We start from the raw sequence: 17083 nt of genomic DNA, 5'->3' as shown, positions 1-17083 counted from the left end.
GGGGGCGGGACTTCCCTGGCAGTCCAGTGGTTAAGGCTTTGCCTTCCAATGTAGGGGGTGTGGGTTCCATCCCTGGTCAGGGAGCTAAGATCCCCATGCCTCCTGGCCAAAAACCAAAACATAAAACAGAAGCAATATTGTAACAAATGCAATTAAAAGACTTTAAAATTGGTTCATATCAAAGTTTAAAAAAAGAAAGAAAACATGGGTGTTTGTTAGGGGCACTGACTCCCTCTCATCCCCAGTCGAAAATCCACGCATTGCTCTCTCTACCTCAACAACAAATGAATTGGTAAATGACTCACCCAAGGGTGGGTAGGAAGCTGAAACAGTTTGGATAGGATCAGAACTCAAACCTTAGTTTCTTTGACTCCACGTACTGTGATCTCTGGTCAAACACAAAGTTCTCCCCGTATGTAATTTAAGGATCTGTAAAGTGAAAATTCAGGTACTGTATTATTTATTGAAACAAGTCCACGTGTAAGTGGAGCCATGCAGCTCAAACCTGTGTTGTTCAAGGGTCAACTGTGTACATAGTGAGTGTGAGTCAGAGAGCGCTGCTGGACCGGAGTTAAACACGATCCATGTATGTGATCCTGGCCAAGTCACACCTGTTTTTAAAATGGGAGTAATGCTCAGTTCAAAAAATTAGGATTAAATAATGATTCTGAACACGTTCTGTGAATTGCAGCATGCTAAATAAGTTATTACATTATTTTACACAAGGTCACTGTAGTTCCCAGTAGACGGATTTCTCCAACGTTCCTGGCACCTGGAAAAGGTGTCATTCTGTGCACGGGCCTGGGTGGAGCGGTAGGTCTTAAGTCTTCAGTTCTGGTTGTCTTCCCAGTCATAGGTCTTTCTGCAGAAGAATCCTGTCAGTCATTTCTTCTTTTTTTAAATTTTTTGACCACACTGCATGGCATGTGGGAATCTTAGTTTCCCGACCAGGGATCGAAACCACAACCCTTGCTTTGGAAGCACAGAGTCTTAACCACTGGACCGCCAGGGAAGTCTGCTGTCCTCTTGCTGTATTAAGAATTCCTATGAGTCTGTGCCTCAGTGGTGAAGGAAGAAAACATGAGGTAACAACTACTGGAGACAAACCATCCTCTGGTGATTCCTCTCTGTAGGTTAGATCTGGCAGATACAAGTTTAAACTTGCAGGTGTTAGCCCAGTAGCACCAGCTCTGGGATTGCCAGGCAGAAGGAGGCACTTGGTTTTACAACAGTATCACTGTTCTGCCTGTTACTGTCACAATCTTTCCCATGAGCCTTTAGCCATTCCCGAGTCCTCTTCCCCCTTCTCATCCTAGAGTCAGCATTCTTCTGAGCTACCCCACTGAGCCTTTTTCTTAAAATTCTTACTAGTTTTTCCTTGTAAACCTTGTAAGCAGGCTAGTTCTTCATTCATACTAGTGTGATCATTTGAGAACAGATAGGATAATAAAAATAGCATACCCGGGGCTTCCCTGGTGGCGCAGTGGTTGAGAGTCTGCCTGCCGATGCAGGGGACACGGGTTCGAGCCCTGGTCTGGGAAGATCCCACATGCCGCGGAGCAACTGGGCCCGTGAGCCACAACTGCTGAGCCTGCGCGTCTGGAGCCTGTGCTCCACAACAAGAGAGGCCGCGATAGTGAGAGGCCCGCGCACCGCGATGAAGAGTGGCCCCCGCTCGCCGCAACTAGAGAAAGCCCTCTCACAGAAATGAAGATCCAACACAGCCAAAAATAAATAAATAAATAAATAAATTAAAAAAAAAAAAAATAGCATACCCATGGAAGGATCCAGAAATCTTGGATGTTTCCCTGAAAGCTGTTGTCCTTAGTCCACTTGGTAGGGACTGGAAAACTTAATGTTCCTCTAGCTGGAGCTTCTCAAACTTCTCTCCCCTGGAAGATTCTCCAGCCTCTTCTAAAGGTCAGAGAGCTCCTTCTGTAAGCTGAGAGAATAACATGAGTGTAATTTAGACATCACCAGGAAGCTAAATAAGACGATCCCAAATAGTGCCTCCCATTCCATCCCAAACTGCTACGGCTGTTACAGGGCAGTCCAGTCCCTCCTAACCGCTGTCTTCCCAGCTGGAAAAGCCAGAATTTGGGGAGAAAGACACTCTTCACAACAGGATTTTTACCAGAGTTGTGAACAGCTTTCTGTTCACATGGCCTAGGAGCCGTCCCCTCTTCATTGGCCAGTCATGCTTGCTATCAGAGGATGAAAAAGGGTGAGAAGCAGGTGTGGTGGGACATTGTTGTGTAACGCAGGTGTGAGCAGTGACGGTGGAGAGCACGTGATCCTCTGCACGATGATCTCTCTAACGCAGCTTTGGCGCAGACTGCCCTCTGCCAGGAGAGCACCAGCTAATGCAGAGACATCTGTGACTCAGGACGCAGCCCTGACAAGCTGGTCCAGACCCTCCCTTGGGAATCTGAATAGGAAACCTTGAGAGAGGGGCACAGTTGGTACCTGGAGCTCAAGTAAGCATGCCACGAGGTACAGGTGTGCCCACGAGCAGTTTATACAAAACAGATGATGAGGACATGAACAAGGACACAGACTGAACTGTTGTCAGTACATTATTTTACCTTTACGAGGCAGACATTTTACAGGTTAGGAAGCCACTCAAAAGATTAGGTGACTCGCTAATACATACAAAAGACCTAATAAACACAGTCTATCTAGCCATAAAGACAACACTTTAAAAACTTTACTGCCTTTCCAAGCAGACACTCCAAGGTAGAGAAGAGACGGGAAGAGGAGCAGAAGTGTGGGAAGAAGCAGATGCAGCAAGAAGTTACATCTCAGAGAGCTTAGACCCCAGGTTCTGCTTCTGCAGCCTTCATAGGGTTTGTCTCATTATCATGAACATGAATCCTCAAGATAAAGCTCCAGTTACCCTGCAGTGACCTGAGGGAGACTCTGTCCCCTACAGTGGAAAAGTTAACCCCTATCTTGTGAGGATTCTTAGATGAAAATTCAGAAACTGTTTTCTGTACATGTTCAACTAGGAGCTTTAAACACATTCCTTTATGATACTTTCTGCAAAAGATAAAGCACCTTGGGATACCATGCAGCCTCTTGATTCTTTATAGGACGCAGCTCAACAGTAAAGAAACACTTCAAATTTATGCTCAAAAATCTCGAACAATGCATAGCTTAAACATAAATGTAATATAAGATGAACTTTCTTAAGACTATTGATGGGACCAGTGGAAAGTTGCAGTAAACCAATAGGTCACTGTGCTTCAGTTTTAAAATACAGCTAAAAAGAATCTAATATTAAAAATGGGGGTGTTTCTCTTTCCCTGGCCATTCTACCTGACTTCAGGATAGGTTCAGGACAACTTAGCATAGCTGTAAAAGTAAAAAAAATGTTACTGTGATTGATAAAAGTTATTAGTATTTTACTAAAAGTATCACAGTGAACATCTAAGACTTATATTTTAGAATCAAATTTGAAAGCTATATGATTTTACCAGTCACGGATGTTAATAAGATTCAATAATTACTGGAAATGGTGTCATTTTCATCATGAACCCAACAAAATCATTCATTCTCAACAATACCCCAACACTTTACACTCACTTTGTGCAATATAGAAACCTCCCATATTGCATAACAGATGCTTTCCACACATCATTTTGTCACCCAAACGTTTTGAGAACAGAGACCCCGTCTCGGTATTTAGTTTTAGTACCTTTATTACATCCAGTGCAGTTCTGCACACAACAGGAACTCGGATACTGTGACCACGTGACTTCGGCATTGACAGACTAGTTTCCACATAATTGCTCGTGATGATAGACTGATAGCTAAAAAGGAAACACAATACCAAGTTAATCTGTTCAGCATTTACTGACGGCACAGTTTACGCTAGCCCTATGCTAAGCACAAGAGACACGAAGGTGGAGGAGACGGCTGTGCGCCCCCGGCAGTCCACCCCAAGTAGCGGTCACTTCCCCTGGGGACAATGGACAACTGGGGGCCCTCCAGAGGACACAGGTTGTCTGCAAATCCTTAGCAAACAAGGAATGGCTCAGGCGAAGTCTTGCACATATCTGGATAACTACGTGTTTCAAATATATGCTGCTAGTATGGTGATTAATGTCACATTTAAAAACATTACTGAATGCAGATTAGCTGTCGGTCATTGTCCCAAGCAGGAGATACTGATTGGGAGGAGATTTAAACAAAATATTTATACATTTAAAAAAGTACACATGAAAACACTGTAAACCTCCAATGTGAAAATTTTAAAGTTTTAAGAAAATCGGAAGCTTTAAGAGTCAAGAAAGATTTTTGGAAAGAGAGGCTGTCATAGGAATCTTCAAAGAATTATTTGCACCTCTAACCTGTACCTAAGGTACAAACATATTTCCCAGGTTGGACAAAGGACATAAAATATTTACTTCTTTTATGTAAAGAGGATCATTATAAACCACCACACTTACGGAGTGCACATACCAGGAACCAGATTGTTTTTGCTAAGCTAAGGCTTACCACAATTCTCTCTCCGGGGACCTTTAGCCTAGAGCAGAGGAGCTGCCCCCATGACTAAGGGCTGGCCCAGGGCCCCAAAGGGCTGCTGCAACGCTCAACAATTCTTTGAAGTCTCCTGTTTTATCTTAAAAATTTATGTGAATTTTGCGTTCTCTTCCATAATATTTAATTACTTATTTAACATGTGACCTTCTAAATTACTGTACTGTTTCCTCAAATTTTTCTAGAAAACCAATGTTCAAAGAATATAGGTCCTGTTGAAGAAGCAGGGCTATAGACGGGTAATACCACATACATGTAACAAAACATATCTTTGCAGTGGGTTTATTTTATGTGTAGGCAGGAGATGGGAGCCACACTCAGGTGTCTCCCCCTTGAGATTGGCAGTAAGAAGATAATCCTCTGAATATCAAACAGTGAGAAACATGTAACAGGTCAGAGAAGAAGAAAGCAATCATACGCTGGCAGATGGGGCCCAGGCAGGCTCAGCTGATGCAAGGCTGAAGGTCTGACGTGTCTGCTGGATGTGCCAATCAAGCAGGCGTGGAGAAGCAGCTCCTGGCAGAGAATCTGTAACCTCATTCAGGGGAACCGTGGTCCACAAACGAGTATCAGCAGGTCCGTCCCTGCAGGACGCGTGAGGCGACTTGCTTCCCTTGCTCAGAATCCACGCTCAAGCAACCGGCTGATCGGCGTTTGGCTTCCCGAGAACGTCTGCCTAAAGGGAGAGAATGATTGATAGTTGTATTTCTCACTGTAAATTAAACTATTAACACTTAAAAAAACCCATCAGTTTCTGTGAAATTGGTTAATGTGAGTTTGCTATGAGATACAGTTCTACTTTCCATGTGCTGACATACTAGGTGTGTGAGCTTGCGAGTTTCCTTATCAGACACTGGATGCGTCAGATTTGCCAAGATGATACTCCTCATATAAGTGGCCAGCTGACCTTCCCGAGGTGGCCCTCGGCTCCACCACCATCAGACTCCTGCACCTAGCTGTCCAGCGTGGTGGCCACGAGCCACATGTGGAGACCGGGCACCTGAAGCATGGCTGTTCCGTACTGAGACGTGCTGTAAGCATAAAACACACGCCAGATTTCAAAGACTGTAACAGAAAAAGGAATGTAAAACATCTCAATAGTTTTTTATAATGACTACATATTGAAATGATAAAATATTTTGGATATGTTGGAATAAATATTATTAGAATTAATTCCAGCTGTTTCTTTTTCCTTTTTTTAAATGTGACTCCTTGGAAATTGACAATCACTGACTCGGCTCACACTGTATTTCTAGCCAACATCACTCTTCTATGCAAATAATGACTATGTTTGAGTTCAAAGTTTACACGTATCCCCTCTAATGAAATGGACTTGGGAGGATCCCGGAGAGGCCCAGTGGTACCTTTCTTACGCTGATACCAAAAGTAGTATTAAGTGGCCATTTCTCATTACTTGACTTTTAAAAGGCCAATAAATACGAGTAGTATGTTAGTACCTGCACGAAGGCCTGAGGTTCCCGCCGTGGGAACAAAGGGCTGTGGAGTCAAGAGGCCGGGCTCAGAGCCGACTTCTCCCGGCTGTCAGGACTCTGTCCACTACACCCCGGCCTCCGCTTGCTCGCCCGTGAGGTGCAGGCAGCACCCGGGCCCGCAGGACTCCGCCTGCGCCCAGCTCTGCCTGAACAAACGTGCGGCGAGCGAATGCCGGAGCCGGGAAGCGAACTCTTTGCTTCCCTAGTAATTCAGCGTTATGATTTCCAACGGACTGACTTACAGGTAAATATCAAAGATGAAAACGTGAAAAGATAGGTTTTTATTCATCAAAAGTTAACAGCAACAGGCACGTATTAAAATGAGTATGGCAAAGCCTTTTACAAATGGCTTTACACTCAAGCTTTCTCCCAAGAAAATGACTGTTGCAACAAACTTGTAAACGTAATTAATAAACAGTCCTTTACAGTAACAAGGGAAATACAATTGAACTAAAAGAAAGCACCGGTTTCTCTTAAAACTAGATTACAGTTGTGCTTACTACACATAAAACATTTTAAAACAAATTACAAAAGTGGAATGTTGTAAGTTTAAAATTAGTCCTTAGATTTTGTCCTAGAAAACAGCTGTTCACATCAAAAGGCCCATCAAAGGGTAACGTTTCATCAAAGGGGGAGGGACAAGAAAACAATGCACTTTTTTCAAATCAAAACAAGAAGTTTGGTCACTTAGCTTTGTGCATAGTTTAAGGCATCTGGAGCGATCTGTTACAGCTGACCTCCCTTCCCCTCCCCACGTGTGGCTGCTCGTTATGTCACATTCTAAAATAATAAATAAAAGCTGACGTTCCCAATCCCTCCCACGTGGATAAATAGAACACATGCACAGTCACACATGCACGAGCGTGCCCCAGACACACATCCGCACACACACAACACGCCTCTCACTCCCTGCAGCGAGAGGGACTTTAGTACCCTTGCTCTGAAGGACACACTTGCCCATCCCACTTTATTTCAGATTGGCAATACCCTGAGCTGATTATGGTGTTTTAAACATTCCACCCTTTTCTTGCATGTGCAGGTCAAGTGTACATTAGTGAAAACAACATGCAACGTCTTCACTGCGGAATCATAATACAGCTAGGACACTGGGGTTCTGCCCCTCCCGCCCCAAATTAAAAACTAAGAGTTAAAAAAAATTGCATTGCCAAACAGCACTGGAGTGAAAGCTCGGCGGCACTCTAGGATAAATGCTCAGTTTCCAGTGCACAAAATAAAACGATAGCAAATGGGAGGCTTTGGTGGCATCCAAAGAAGAAGAAAGGCAAACCGGGGGAAAGAGCTGCAGTTTAGGTTTGATCTTTAAAATTCTTAGTGGTTCCTTCACAATCATGCTCCAAGGCGGATTGAGAACCAATATTTCAGAGTTGGTCTGTAAACATCGAGTCTGGCCAGAGGCGCAGAGGCTGGGCACTTCACATTTCCATTTTCTCCGAGAGAACTTAGTGGAAGGTACAGATACACACTGTTGCATCAGACGGGTTAAATTCCAAAGATTTCTGCTGAAGGCTTCGGTTCAAGTTTCAGGATGCTTCGAGAAGCACGAGGGCCACCTCACAACTTCCTGCAAAACTTTGTTATTCCCTTCGGTTTGCTCCCGTTGGGCTTTGCATATTCAAGGTTTCACACGAAAGCCAAATGCATATTGCTGTATGTTCGGGTCTTATAATTAAAAAGTGGGTTCAAATGATCCAACAGAGGAAATCTTGGAAATACATAATGCTGGCGTCATTCACTTCCCTTGGCAGTCAGGAGTAAAGTTCTCTCACCTCAAGACCCCATTCACATTTCTAACGACCTCCAGAGGCAGTCTGCCCCCTGACGGGGGAGGGGGGGTTAGGATAACCGGTTCTCCTGAGGTAATAACTGTGAGCTCAGCTCCTCAAATGCAGCACCAGTGTCCTCGCTGCTGGACTGTTCTCGCTGCAATCCCTTCCAGCTGGCTTTGTTCAGCCCCACGTGTCCGAGCATTGTCTGCGACAGCCTGGTGTTGGAGAACCGGGCCCATTCTGTGAACAGAGGCTCCACGAGATACGTCATGAAACCTGAGACAGTAAGAGAAAAGGTATTAGTGGATGTCCTGAAACTTTACAACGTCGAGATAGTGTTTACTCTCTTAAGTCCTATTCCAATATTACCTCTTATTTTTCAGAAGATGTGTGTGTAAGTGTACATATCTTCTCTGAAGAATCTATTTAGGTAACTTACTGAAACCTGAAGTAAAGGTGAACTGACAAACATAGCCCATCTCTTCTGACGACTCCTCTCAGCTGCAGCAACCATATCCTTCTATTTCAGCAAACCCGCGGCGGCCCTCAACCCTGAGGAGCAGGGCACAGTGTGCCCAAGGCTAAGGGGGTCCCCCCGGGGCTGCGGGTGACGAGGCCGGACTGAGGCGCGGCTGCCCTACCGTCCGGGCTGGTAATCGTCACACCTGGTCATGAGCACAGTGGGCCCGCTATGAACCTCAGGATTTATAAAGCCAAAACGCATGCCACAAAGTGTGAGTCTAAAACGAACAGAGGAGATTAGTTTAGACAATTAGGAAAGTGAACATCAAAAGTGTACCAGGGGCCTACTTTACAGACACTTCCTACAATCGATCTCCCTTAATTCACAGTCAGAAAAGGAGAAGGAGTGGTCTCGGGCCTGTCTGCATCTCGGGGTTACACAGCACTCGAGCCCACATTACAGCTGACTTAACACTACATAGTGTCTTACACAGGGTGAAAGAAGCCTCCTAGAAAATACCTGAACAATCAGATCACATCTACTAGGAGAAGCAAATAACATTATCTTCCTAAACTTTTGATCAAGGACAGGAAAATGTACATCCAAATTCTATCACTGCTTGTTTAACAGTTTTAAAATTTTCTTCATCTCCAAAACCTTTTCTTTTCAGCAAAAGACCACATGGACCACAGACAACACAGGTTCTGTTTAGCCAACAACAAAAAAATCTCACTGGAAATAAAGCACCCACTTCTTTTAATTAGAAAAGTCATATACGGCCTGATGATTGAATTTTTTTAATTGTACAGATTATGGTATCTGAAGTAGTAGTTATGATAGTGGAAATAAGGCTTTCTTCCATTTCTTTCTTTTTTTAAAAAATTTATTTATTTATTTTTGGCTGTGTTGGGTCTTCGTTGCTGCGCACGCCTTTCTCTAGTTGCGGCGAGCGGGGGGGCTACTCTTCGTTGCGCTGCGTGGGCTTCTCATTGTGGTGGCTTCTCTTGTTGTGGAGCACTGGCTCTAGGCACACAGGCTTCAGTAGTTATGGTACGCGGGCTCAGTAGTTGTGGCGCACGGGTTTAGTTGCTCCGCGGCATGTGGGATCTTCCCAGACCAGGGCTGGAACCTGTGTCCCCTGCACTGGCAGGCGGATTCTCAGCCACTGCGCCACCAGGGAAGTCCTCCATTTCTTTCTTTCATCTCTTCCATCCCCTCCACACATGTTAACTGAGAACCTTCTGGATGCCAGGCACTGCTCTGGGGTGGCCTCGGATAAGCAGTGGACAGACAGACAAGATGTGCTCTCCACAAGTTACGTCTGGTGAGGAGAGACAGGACACGGGAAAACGGCATCACTGCAGTCAAAGAGCAGAGCGGCTTCTGGCAGCCAAGCCACCCCCTCCCCCCGGGTCAGGCTGAGGCGGCCGCCAGAGCCCCGTCTTTTCCAGGTGCCACAGTCAAGGCGTGAGCAGCCGCAGTGTCGTACCCAAACGCAGAACCTTATTACCACAGGTTTCACGCGATCCATCTTCTTTGATTCTCCCGCTGTTCCAACTGGTTGAGAGCTGCATCCTGCTTCTCACATCCAACAAATCAGCTCTCGCTTCTGGCTCTATGGTACCCAGGATTCTTTTAGGTCTTAAGTACCTGATAACAATGCACAGGCCGGGGCCACGGACACAGCCAGGTGGCAGGACGCTACTCGTGAGCTCATCCACCTGTGAACCCCCTTAACTGTCCCAGCCCACGCGCCTCTATCTCTTCTCCTCAGATACCGCAGGACGCCGTGTCCAATGCCTCACCCTTACCCGGTACGTGACAGGACCTAGTGTTCCTACCAAAGAAGAAAACCGTATTAATTAAACACGACTTCTACCTACTGACCATGTGCTGGGTCCAAGTAACTGCTGCTTAACATGGAGTTCATTCTGATCGTCCTGACTTACTCGAGGAAGAGGATCTCTGCAAGCCCCATTTTACCTAGGATTTGATGTCAGAAAGACCAGCACCTGTCATCTGTACAAACTGGGCAAACTATGTGGAAAAGAACACCAGCAGCGCCCGCGTCCTCGGGTGCCGTGAGGGGTTGGCCCACATCAACCGTCACTGCCTTCTACCTTATCCCTGCCCCCGGGGGACCGGGTCCACAACTGCCCAACGCTGACAAGGCCAGAAACGACAAGAACGGTTTAAGGGATCTAGCTTCTTGTCCTTTTTAAAAACTGCAGTTTTTTAAACCTCATTTGCAACGTCTCTCATGAATCAAGGGAGGGATTTACTGAGGCAAGAAGTAAGCTGGAGCGTGTGCACAAGCCACTCCCTCCTCTTCAACTCAGTCCCCTCTGCCCACATTTCATCCACTCGTCCGCATTCGAAGGTTATTCCCTTGAGGACCAGGCCAGAACAGATGGGCTTCTTGTCCCGTCACCCCCTCCCCTCCCGCCTCCCTCCCCCGCGCTCCTGGCCAGTCCGAGCTCCCGGGGGACCCGGCGTCCCCACGCTGTCCCCGTAGGTTGGGCCTCGCTCTCCCGCATCTCTACTGCCCCCTCTGCAGCCAGATCATTACTACCCACTGCCTCCCCCGGAGGATCCTTTGCAACTGCTGTACAATGTTAGAATTCTGTTTCTGAATTTCTGACCCTCCAGCACAGTCCTCTTTTCCGGGTATTATGCCACAGTGTTGTGCTATCTTCCGAATTTCTAGAAACTTTCTCTCTCTGAAGTTTCTGGACACACTTCACTATTGTCAACCGCGTCCTGAGAGGTCCTGCTCAGTATCAGCCACCAAAATTACGCCCATCCCTCCATATCCTTCTGAGTGACCCCCACCTGGCAATCCACCCAGCACACCCCAAACCTGGCCCAGCTTCCCTCGGCTTGTCTACAACAAGCTGCACAGTCTTGAATCGCAGCCCCTTCATGGTGCTGCCTCTTACAGCCACAACCCACTCAACAAGCAGTTCTCACGTGACCGCGCCCCTGGCAACACCCCTCCAAAGGCCAGGTCAGCACCTGGCAGCTATGACGACGGGCATCTAGCGCCTCCAGAGGGGGGACGACTGCCCGGAGAGAGTGAAAGGTGGCTTCTGGGGGTGACATCTGAGGTGGATCCTCAAGAAAAAGGAGCCTATTAGGCAGATGGGGGGCCTGGCGAGGCACAGAGTGAAGGAGCACCAGGGATTTGGGGAGCCCCGGGGAGGCCCAAGTTGCCGTAGGGAAACGAGGGGGAAGGTGTTGGTGAGAAGACGGAAGAGACAATTCGAGGCCAGGTTACAAGGGGCCTGTGTGAGGTGCTGAAGAGTTAGCTTCAAGCAGCAGGCAGCGGTGAGAGAAAAGCCGGCAGTCGTGGAAGCTGGTCTTCCCCTGACCGTCAGGCCCAGCGGTCCCAGAATGACGCCAATGAGGCTCCCGCATGGCAAAATGATGCTTTCTTTCCATTTTAGAACAGAAAGTTATTGCTACCTGCTCTGCTTTTTAGGAACTAAAATCAAATGAGAGTAAATTATAAGAGCCAAAAAAAGGAAAAACAAGAATAAAATTTCTTAAATTATTTAAAAATTAGAAATAGGCATAATTTTAATACTGATATTTCAGATGTACCTCTCTCTTCTTGACAAACTTAAAATCAGTGGCATTTTAAAAACCAGTTACATCTAAGTGTGCATAGTTACCAATCTGGATGTTGGCAACAGATTCGGTCTGACGGTCGCAAAGTGGACTCACAGCCAGATGGTACTTTTTTTCTACGTCTCCTAGAAATTAAAAAAGAAAAAGGAATTCTTAATGTGGAATAGACCTACTGGTTAAATATATAACAGAAGTCTTCATCTTACCTGTAAACTCCTTAGGAATAATGTAACACACTTAATCCTCATGAGAGGATGCCTTCTAAATTAGTTCTTTTTTTAAACTTTAAGTTATTCATACATAGAAAAGGCTGCCAAGCCGACATCCTATTTTAAATGGAGAGGGTGGAAAACTTTTACTAGGTGTTATCCCAAGACTGTTAATTCTGTCAGCATTTTAATTTAAAACTCAGATTTCTGAAAGGAAGGTGCATGGAACGAAGATCCTTGGTTCCTGGCTTTAAATCACAAAACATGTCTTACATGGTCATGTGGCCATGACCTCCACACAAGACAAGGATGGAGCAAGGGCAGGAAAATCTTTCTGTACAGAAAAACTTCCAGCCTGCTCCACATCTAATTCACACACACATGCCTATACACACATCAGATCATTTCAAAACAGAACTGCTAATTTTCAAAACAGATGCTCAATTTGTGCATTATTGGTTATATGTACATCTACTGTGAATTGTCACTAAAACTATCAGGCACCTACTGCTAGACTCTGCAATTGTCTGAGTTATTTTATTCATATGATGCTAAAAAATGAACTGAATAGATTATCACTCAATACTGTAACTTGCCTTGATGGAAGAACTCCTCTGTTACTTTTTCACTCCACTGCTTGCTTAATTCCCAGGTCCGACAGGGGTTACAAATATCAGCACATTTCAAAGCCATCTAGCAAGGAAAATATTAAAATTGTCTTAAGAAAAAAAGTAAAATTTCAATTTTACTAAGCTTAATATACGCTAATAGTGGGGAAAAGAACACCTTAGAAAAGAAAAAGAAAACGTTGCAACAGGAAATTCATTATCCTTTATACTGATTTTACGATACTATTAGTTGTAACAATCATTTTTGCAGAAACACTGAAAGCCTACTAACCAAATTATACACGCCTGATAATTCTGGAGAGGCAAGCATAGGACTGCACTAACCAGAAAGCTACAAAGAAATCAGCCACTTCTCTCTCGTTTTTTAGGTATGAGAACTTATTAAAATAAAATGAAATGCTTTCCCTCAAGATTTAACCACTCAGAAGACTACACGAGAATATTTCATTTTTATTCTAATAGTCATATGATTTGCTCTAGAAATAGAATCTTTCCAAGCTCATTTTACCTGTAAAACCAAATGCCTATGCCTGGCATCTTCCAGACGTAAGTCGCCTTTGTCCAGATGGGCCCTAAACAAGGACAGGTACTCGTTCTGCCGGCTGATGTCCGTGGCCAGGATCAGAGCGCCTATCTGAGCCTCCATCTGTTGTCTGGAATTAGAGAAACATAAAGAGAAATACAAGTCTTTCAACTGAATAGCCACTTCTTGATGATTTTTTCTTTAAGTCTTTTTTTTTTTAATCTTATTTTAATTAATTAATTTATATATATATATATATATTTTTTTTTTTTTTTAATTTTTGGCTGTGTTGGGTCTTCGTTTCTGTGCGAGGGCTTTCTCTAGTTGCGGCAAGCAGGGGCCACTCTTCATCGCGGTGCGCGGGCCTCTCACTGTCGTGGCCTCTCTTGTTGCGGAGCACAGGCTCCAGACGCGCAGGCTCAGTAGTTGTGGCTCACAGGCCTAGTTGCTCCGTTGCATGTGGGATCTTCCCAGACCAGGGCTCGAACCCGTGTCCCCTGCATTGGCAGGAGGATTCTCAACCACTGTGCCACCAGGGAAGCCCTTTTTCCTTAAGTCTTAATACTCAGAAAGCTTTACAGGGCCCTAAGATATTCTAACTGCCATTCAACTTTTAACCTACCAAAAAGATGGATTTAAAGAATGCATTTAAAAAACCTACTAAAATAATCAAAACTAAAACCAAGAGAGTTTGTAGGAAAATACCAATATGCAAACACTCCAAAAAGAATGCCTAAAGGTGGAATTATATGCCTAAGAAAGTCTATGTAAGATTGGCATGCTGCTTGAGAAAATTCTTCGCTGGGATGCAGTGAACAACTTTGGACTCTTTTTTGGTGCCTGAGATCTGAGAGGCAGAAGGAGGGTCAGATGGGGGAAGAACAGCCCATTCAACCACTGACTTCTGCAGACATGTGAAGATGTCTGACTAAAACCTGATGAAGTTCTACCAATTTAATAAAGTTTAGACTCAACTATGCTTTCAGGGCCAAATTCAAGAATTAATTATCCAAATTTTCTGGAAGGGAAAAGGTTAACATGTTACTACAAATAACAAATACATTATATCATTTAAAAAACCGCCTCAAAAACAAATACCGTATGCTAATGCATGCATATTGAATCTAAAAAAACTGTACTGATGAACCTAGTGGCAGGGCAGGAATAAAGACACTGACGTAGAGAACGGACTTCAGGATACAGCTGGGGAAAGGGAAGCTGGGACAAAGTGAGAGAGTAGCACTGACATATATACACTAGCAAATGTAAAAGAGATGGCTAGTGGGAAGCAGCTGCATAGCACAGGGAGATCAGCTCCGTGCTCTGTGTGCACCTAGAGGGGTGGGATAGGGAGGGTGGGAGGGAGGCTCAAGAGGGAGGGGATATGGGGATATATGTATATGTACAGCTGATTCACTTTGTTATAAAGCAGAAACTAACACACCATTGTAAAGCAATTATACTCCAATAAAGATATTAAAAAAAAAAAACTGTTTCAAGTCAAATAAGAGAAATGTTTAAAAATTCCTTGTTTCAATGGACCATCACAAACATTATCTTTGTATAATGATCAGTAAAGAGCGGTCAACAGAGTAAAAGGCTCTAAGATGGTTGTTTTGGGGACCCTAGTCCGCCATCTTCTTGGTCTGCCAACTTTCCGAATAAAGTCGTACTCCTTGCTTCAGAAAAATATAAAATAAAAAAATAAAAGGCTCACAATATTGAATAGTAAATAAAACAAATCCTAAGCAAACATGAAAGAATGCTATTATGCAGTATTCCTTATTTTCAGTTTTTATCTGTATTAAAATATGAGAATTCAACAGGGTTAATCATCAAATGCAAAACATGATAAAAAGGGAATAATGAAGCAAACAATTTAATCTGCCTTAGTCAAGAAAAAGAGAACTTACATATACAAACACCATGTGGTGTAAGAAGTTTTTATATTTGTACTATGACAAGAAACAATTTTACTTACCAGAAGTACTGTCATAACTCCAAATGGTATCCATGAATACAGATTTAAAAAAATAAAAAGTCCAGCTTTTTTCTCACCGACATTACCAAAAACATTTTTGTTTTTTTATGAAGTTGTTTTAAATTGTGAAAGGGAGAAAGGAAAGAACAATGACAGTAACTTAAATCTTGATACCCAAATGTATTTTTATGTCTCACACCTTTTTTCTAGAAGTAGGTGGTATATATCCACTGACATGGTTTTCCTAAGTGCACCTTCTCTTGCTGAGGCATCATTAAAAGCTTCAGTTTGTGGACCAATGACATGAGATTTTGTTGACCACCACCATCACTATCATATTGGGCTCATTTACATTAATGCTTTTTATTAGCCTTTCAAATGGCCTGCTCAACATCAAATGATATTTTCTAAAAAACATGTAGTATTTTCTGTTCTTTCAATTCATTATTTTATCCTGTAACTCTAGCAGTGACTCTAGGACTACGTTATTGAGGATACAAAGCATTCTTTTCACATCTTATAAGTTTTGAAAACTTCCTGGAACAGATTTTAATGATCTATTTCTTATACAGATTGTTTACTTTCTATCCAATTTACCTTTACAGCTAGAACGTACGGTTTTATTAAAAAGAGCATAAAATGGAAATATGTAATACCATTTACATAAATAAGCAGTAAACCATGACTGAGCCATTGTGTATTTGGAGTGGATTTTATAGTATCTATGAGTGATCCTTCATAAAAGTTCACTGAAAAAAAATTACTACTGACTGTATTTCAGAACAGGTTTAAATTATTAAAATTTTGATATAAATTTGTAAAATAAGATAATTTACCCAAAAATTGTGGAACACCTGAATATAGCAACATAATTTTTAAAACTTTATACAGTTGTTTTTGCAACTTAATTTCCACAGTTCATAACTAATTAATTTTGTCTTAATCCAACCTACCTGCTTTCTAATGGCATATGTGAGAATAAACCGGATTCTCTCAATAAACCCACTGCAGATCTCCAGTGGTGATTTTCCAGTACTGAGGTATTCTACAAAAAAAAAAAAAAAAAAAAAGGGCATATCTGAGTAAATGGTAAGTCTTCTTCTGAACATAAAGAATTATTTGTAAGTAATATTAATCTGATTAAAATCCAAACATTCATTGAGAATTTATTTACTCCTTTCACTTCTTTAAAACGTGACACATTTTCTAGAATGCAAGAATATTAAATTTTGAGGATAAAATTGCACTAACCTTGTATAAAGTTGCCAAGTAATGGTTAGTTTTAATAAGGAAAGGTTGATTGACACCTGGATGATCCAGATCATGAGTGGCAGCTGCAATTAAGCTCAGCAAGACGTCCCAAGGAGTTACAGAACTGGCAAGCTGGAGTGCGGCAAGGAGTAACTGATTACAGACATGTTGGAAACACGCTCTGCGCCATTAGAGTAGCTGCTCTAAATCAGCCCCGAATGAGTGTCAATGGTCTCCTCCCGCCACGTGTCTCAGACTGCTCATCCAGGCCACGGCGTGCCTGCCAGGCGCTGCCCTCCTCCCGACCCCGGCGGCAGGCGTGGTATAATGGTGTCCCTGCCCACGTGGAATTCAAGGATGCACCTCATCCTTCATTTGAAACTAGCATAATTAAGATGACAGCTAAAGTATAAACCACCTTTTTTGAGAAATAAAAGTTTTCAAACAACAAACAGAGATTTGAGTATTTCTGTTACTGTTGTCAGAGAAGGCCTATGAGGTTTGAAAAAACTTTTTATCATGGTGAGAACACTTAAGGTGAGATCTACCGTTCTAACAGATGTTTTAAGTGTACA

General features: G+C 43.4%; 1 protein-coding gene across 6 annotated transcripts in view; it reads right to left on the bottom strand.

Annotated features, from left to right (window-relative positions):
* Window positions 1-6300: 6300 nt before the first annotated feature.
* PDE7A (phosphodiesterase 7A) overlaps window positions 6301-17083 on the bottom strand; it is a 349141-nt gene continuing 338358 nt past the window's right edge. For all 6 annotated transcript variants that reach the window (XM_036830353.1, XM_036830356.1, XM_036830354.1 and 3 more), the window contains 6 exons: window positions 16509-16640; window positions 16211-16302; window positions 13262-13406; window positions 12721-12817; window positions 11960-12040; window positions 6301-8098 (listed from right to left, as the gene is read on the bottom strand). In XM_036830353.1, the coding sequence (XP_036686248.1) occupies window positions 7890-8098; window positions 11960-12040; window positions 12721-12817; window positions 13262-13406; window positions 16211-16302; window positions 16509-16640 (756 nt within the window). In that variant the 3' untranslated portion in view covers window positions 6301-7889. The remainder of the gene's footprint in view (window positions 8099-11959; window positions 12041-12720; window positions 12818-13261; window positions 13407-16210; window positions 16303-16508; window positions 16641-17083) is intronic.

Source organism: Balaenoptera musculus, chromosome 17 (assembly GCF_009873245.2).
Source record: "Balaenoptera musculus isolate JJ_BM4_2016_0621 chromosome 17, mBalMus1.pri.v3, whole genome shotgun sequence".
NCBI classification, from domain to species: Eukaryota; Metazoa; Chordata; class Mammalia; order Artiodactyla; family Balaenopteridae; genus Balaenoptera; species Balaenoptera musculus.
Note: the sequence above shows the minus strand (reverse complement) of the source record. Positions and strands in the feature narration are given on the sequence as shown.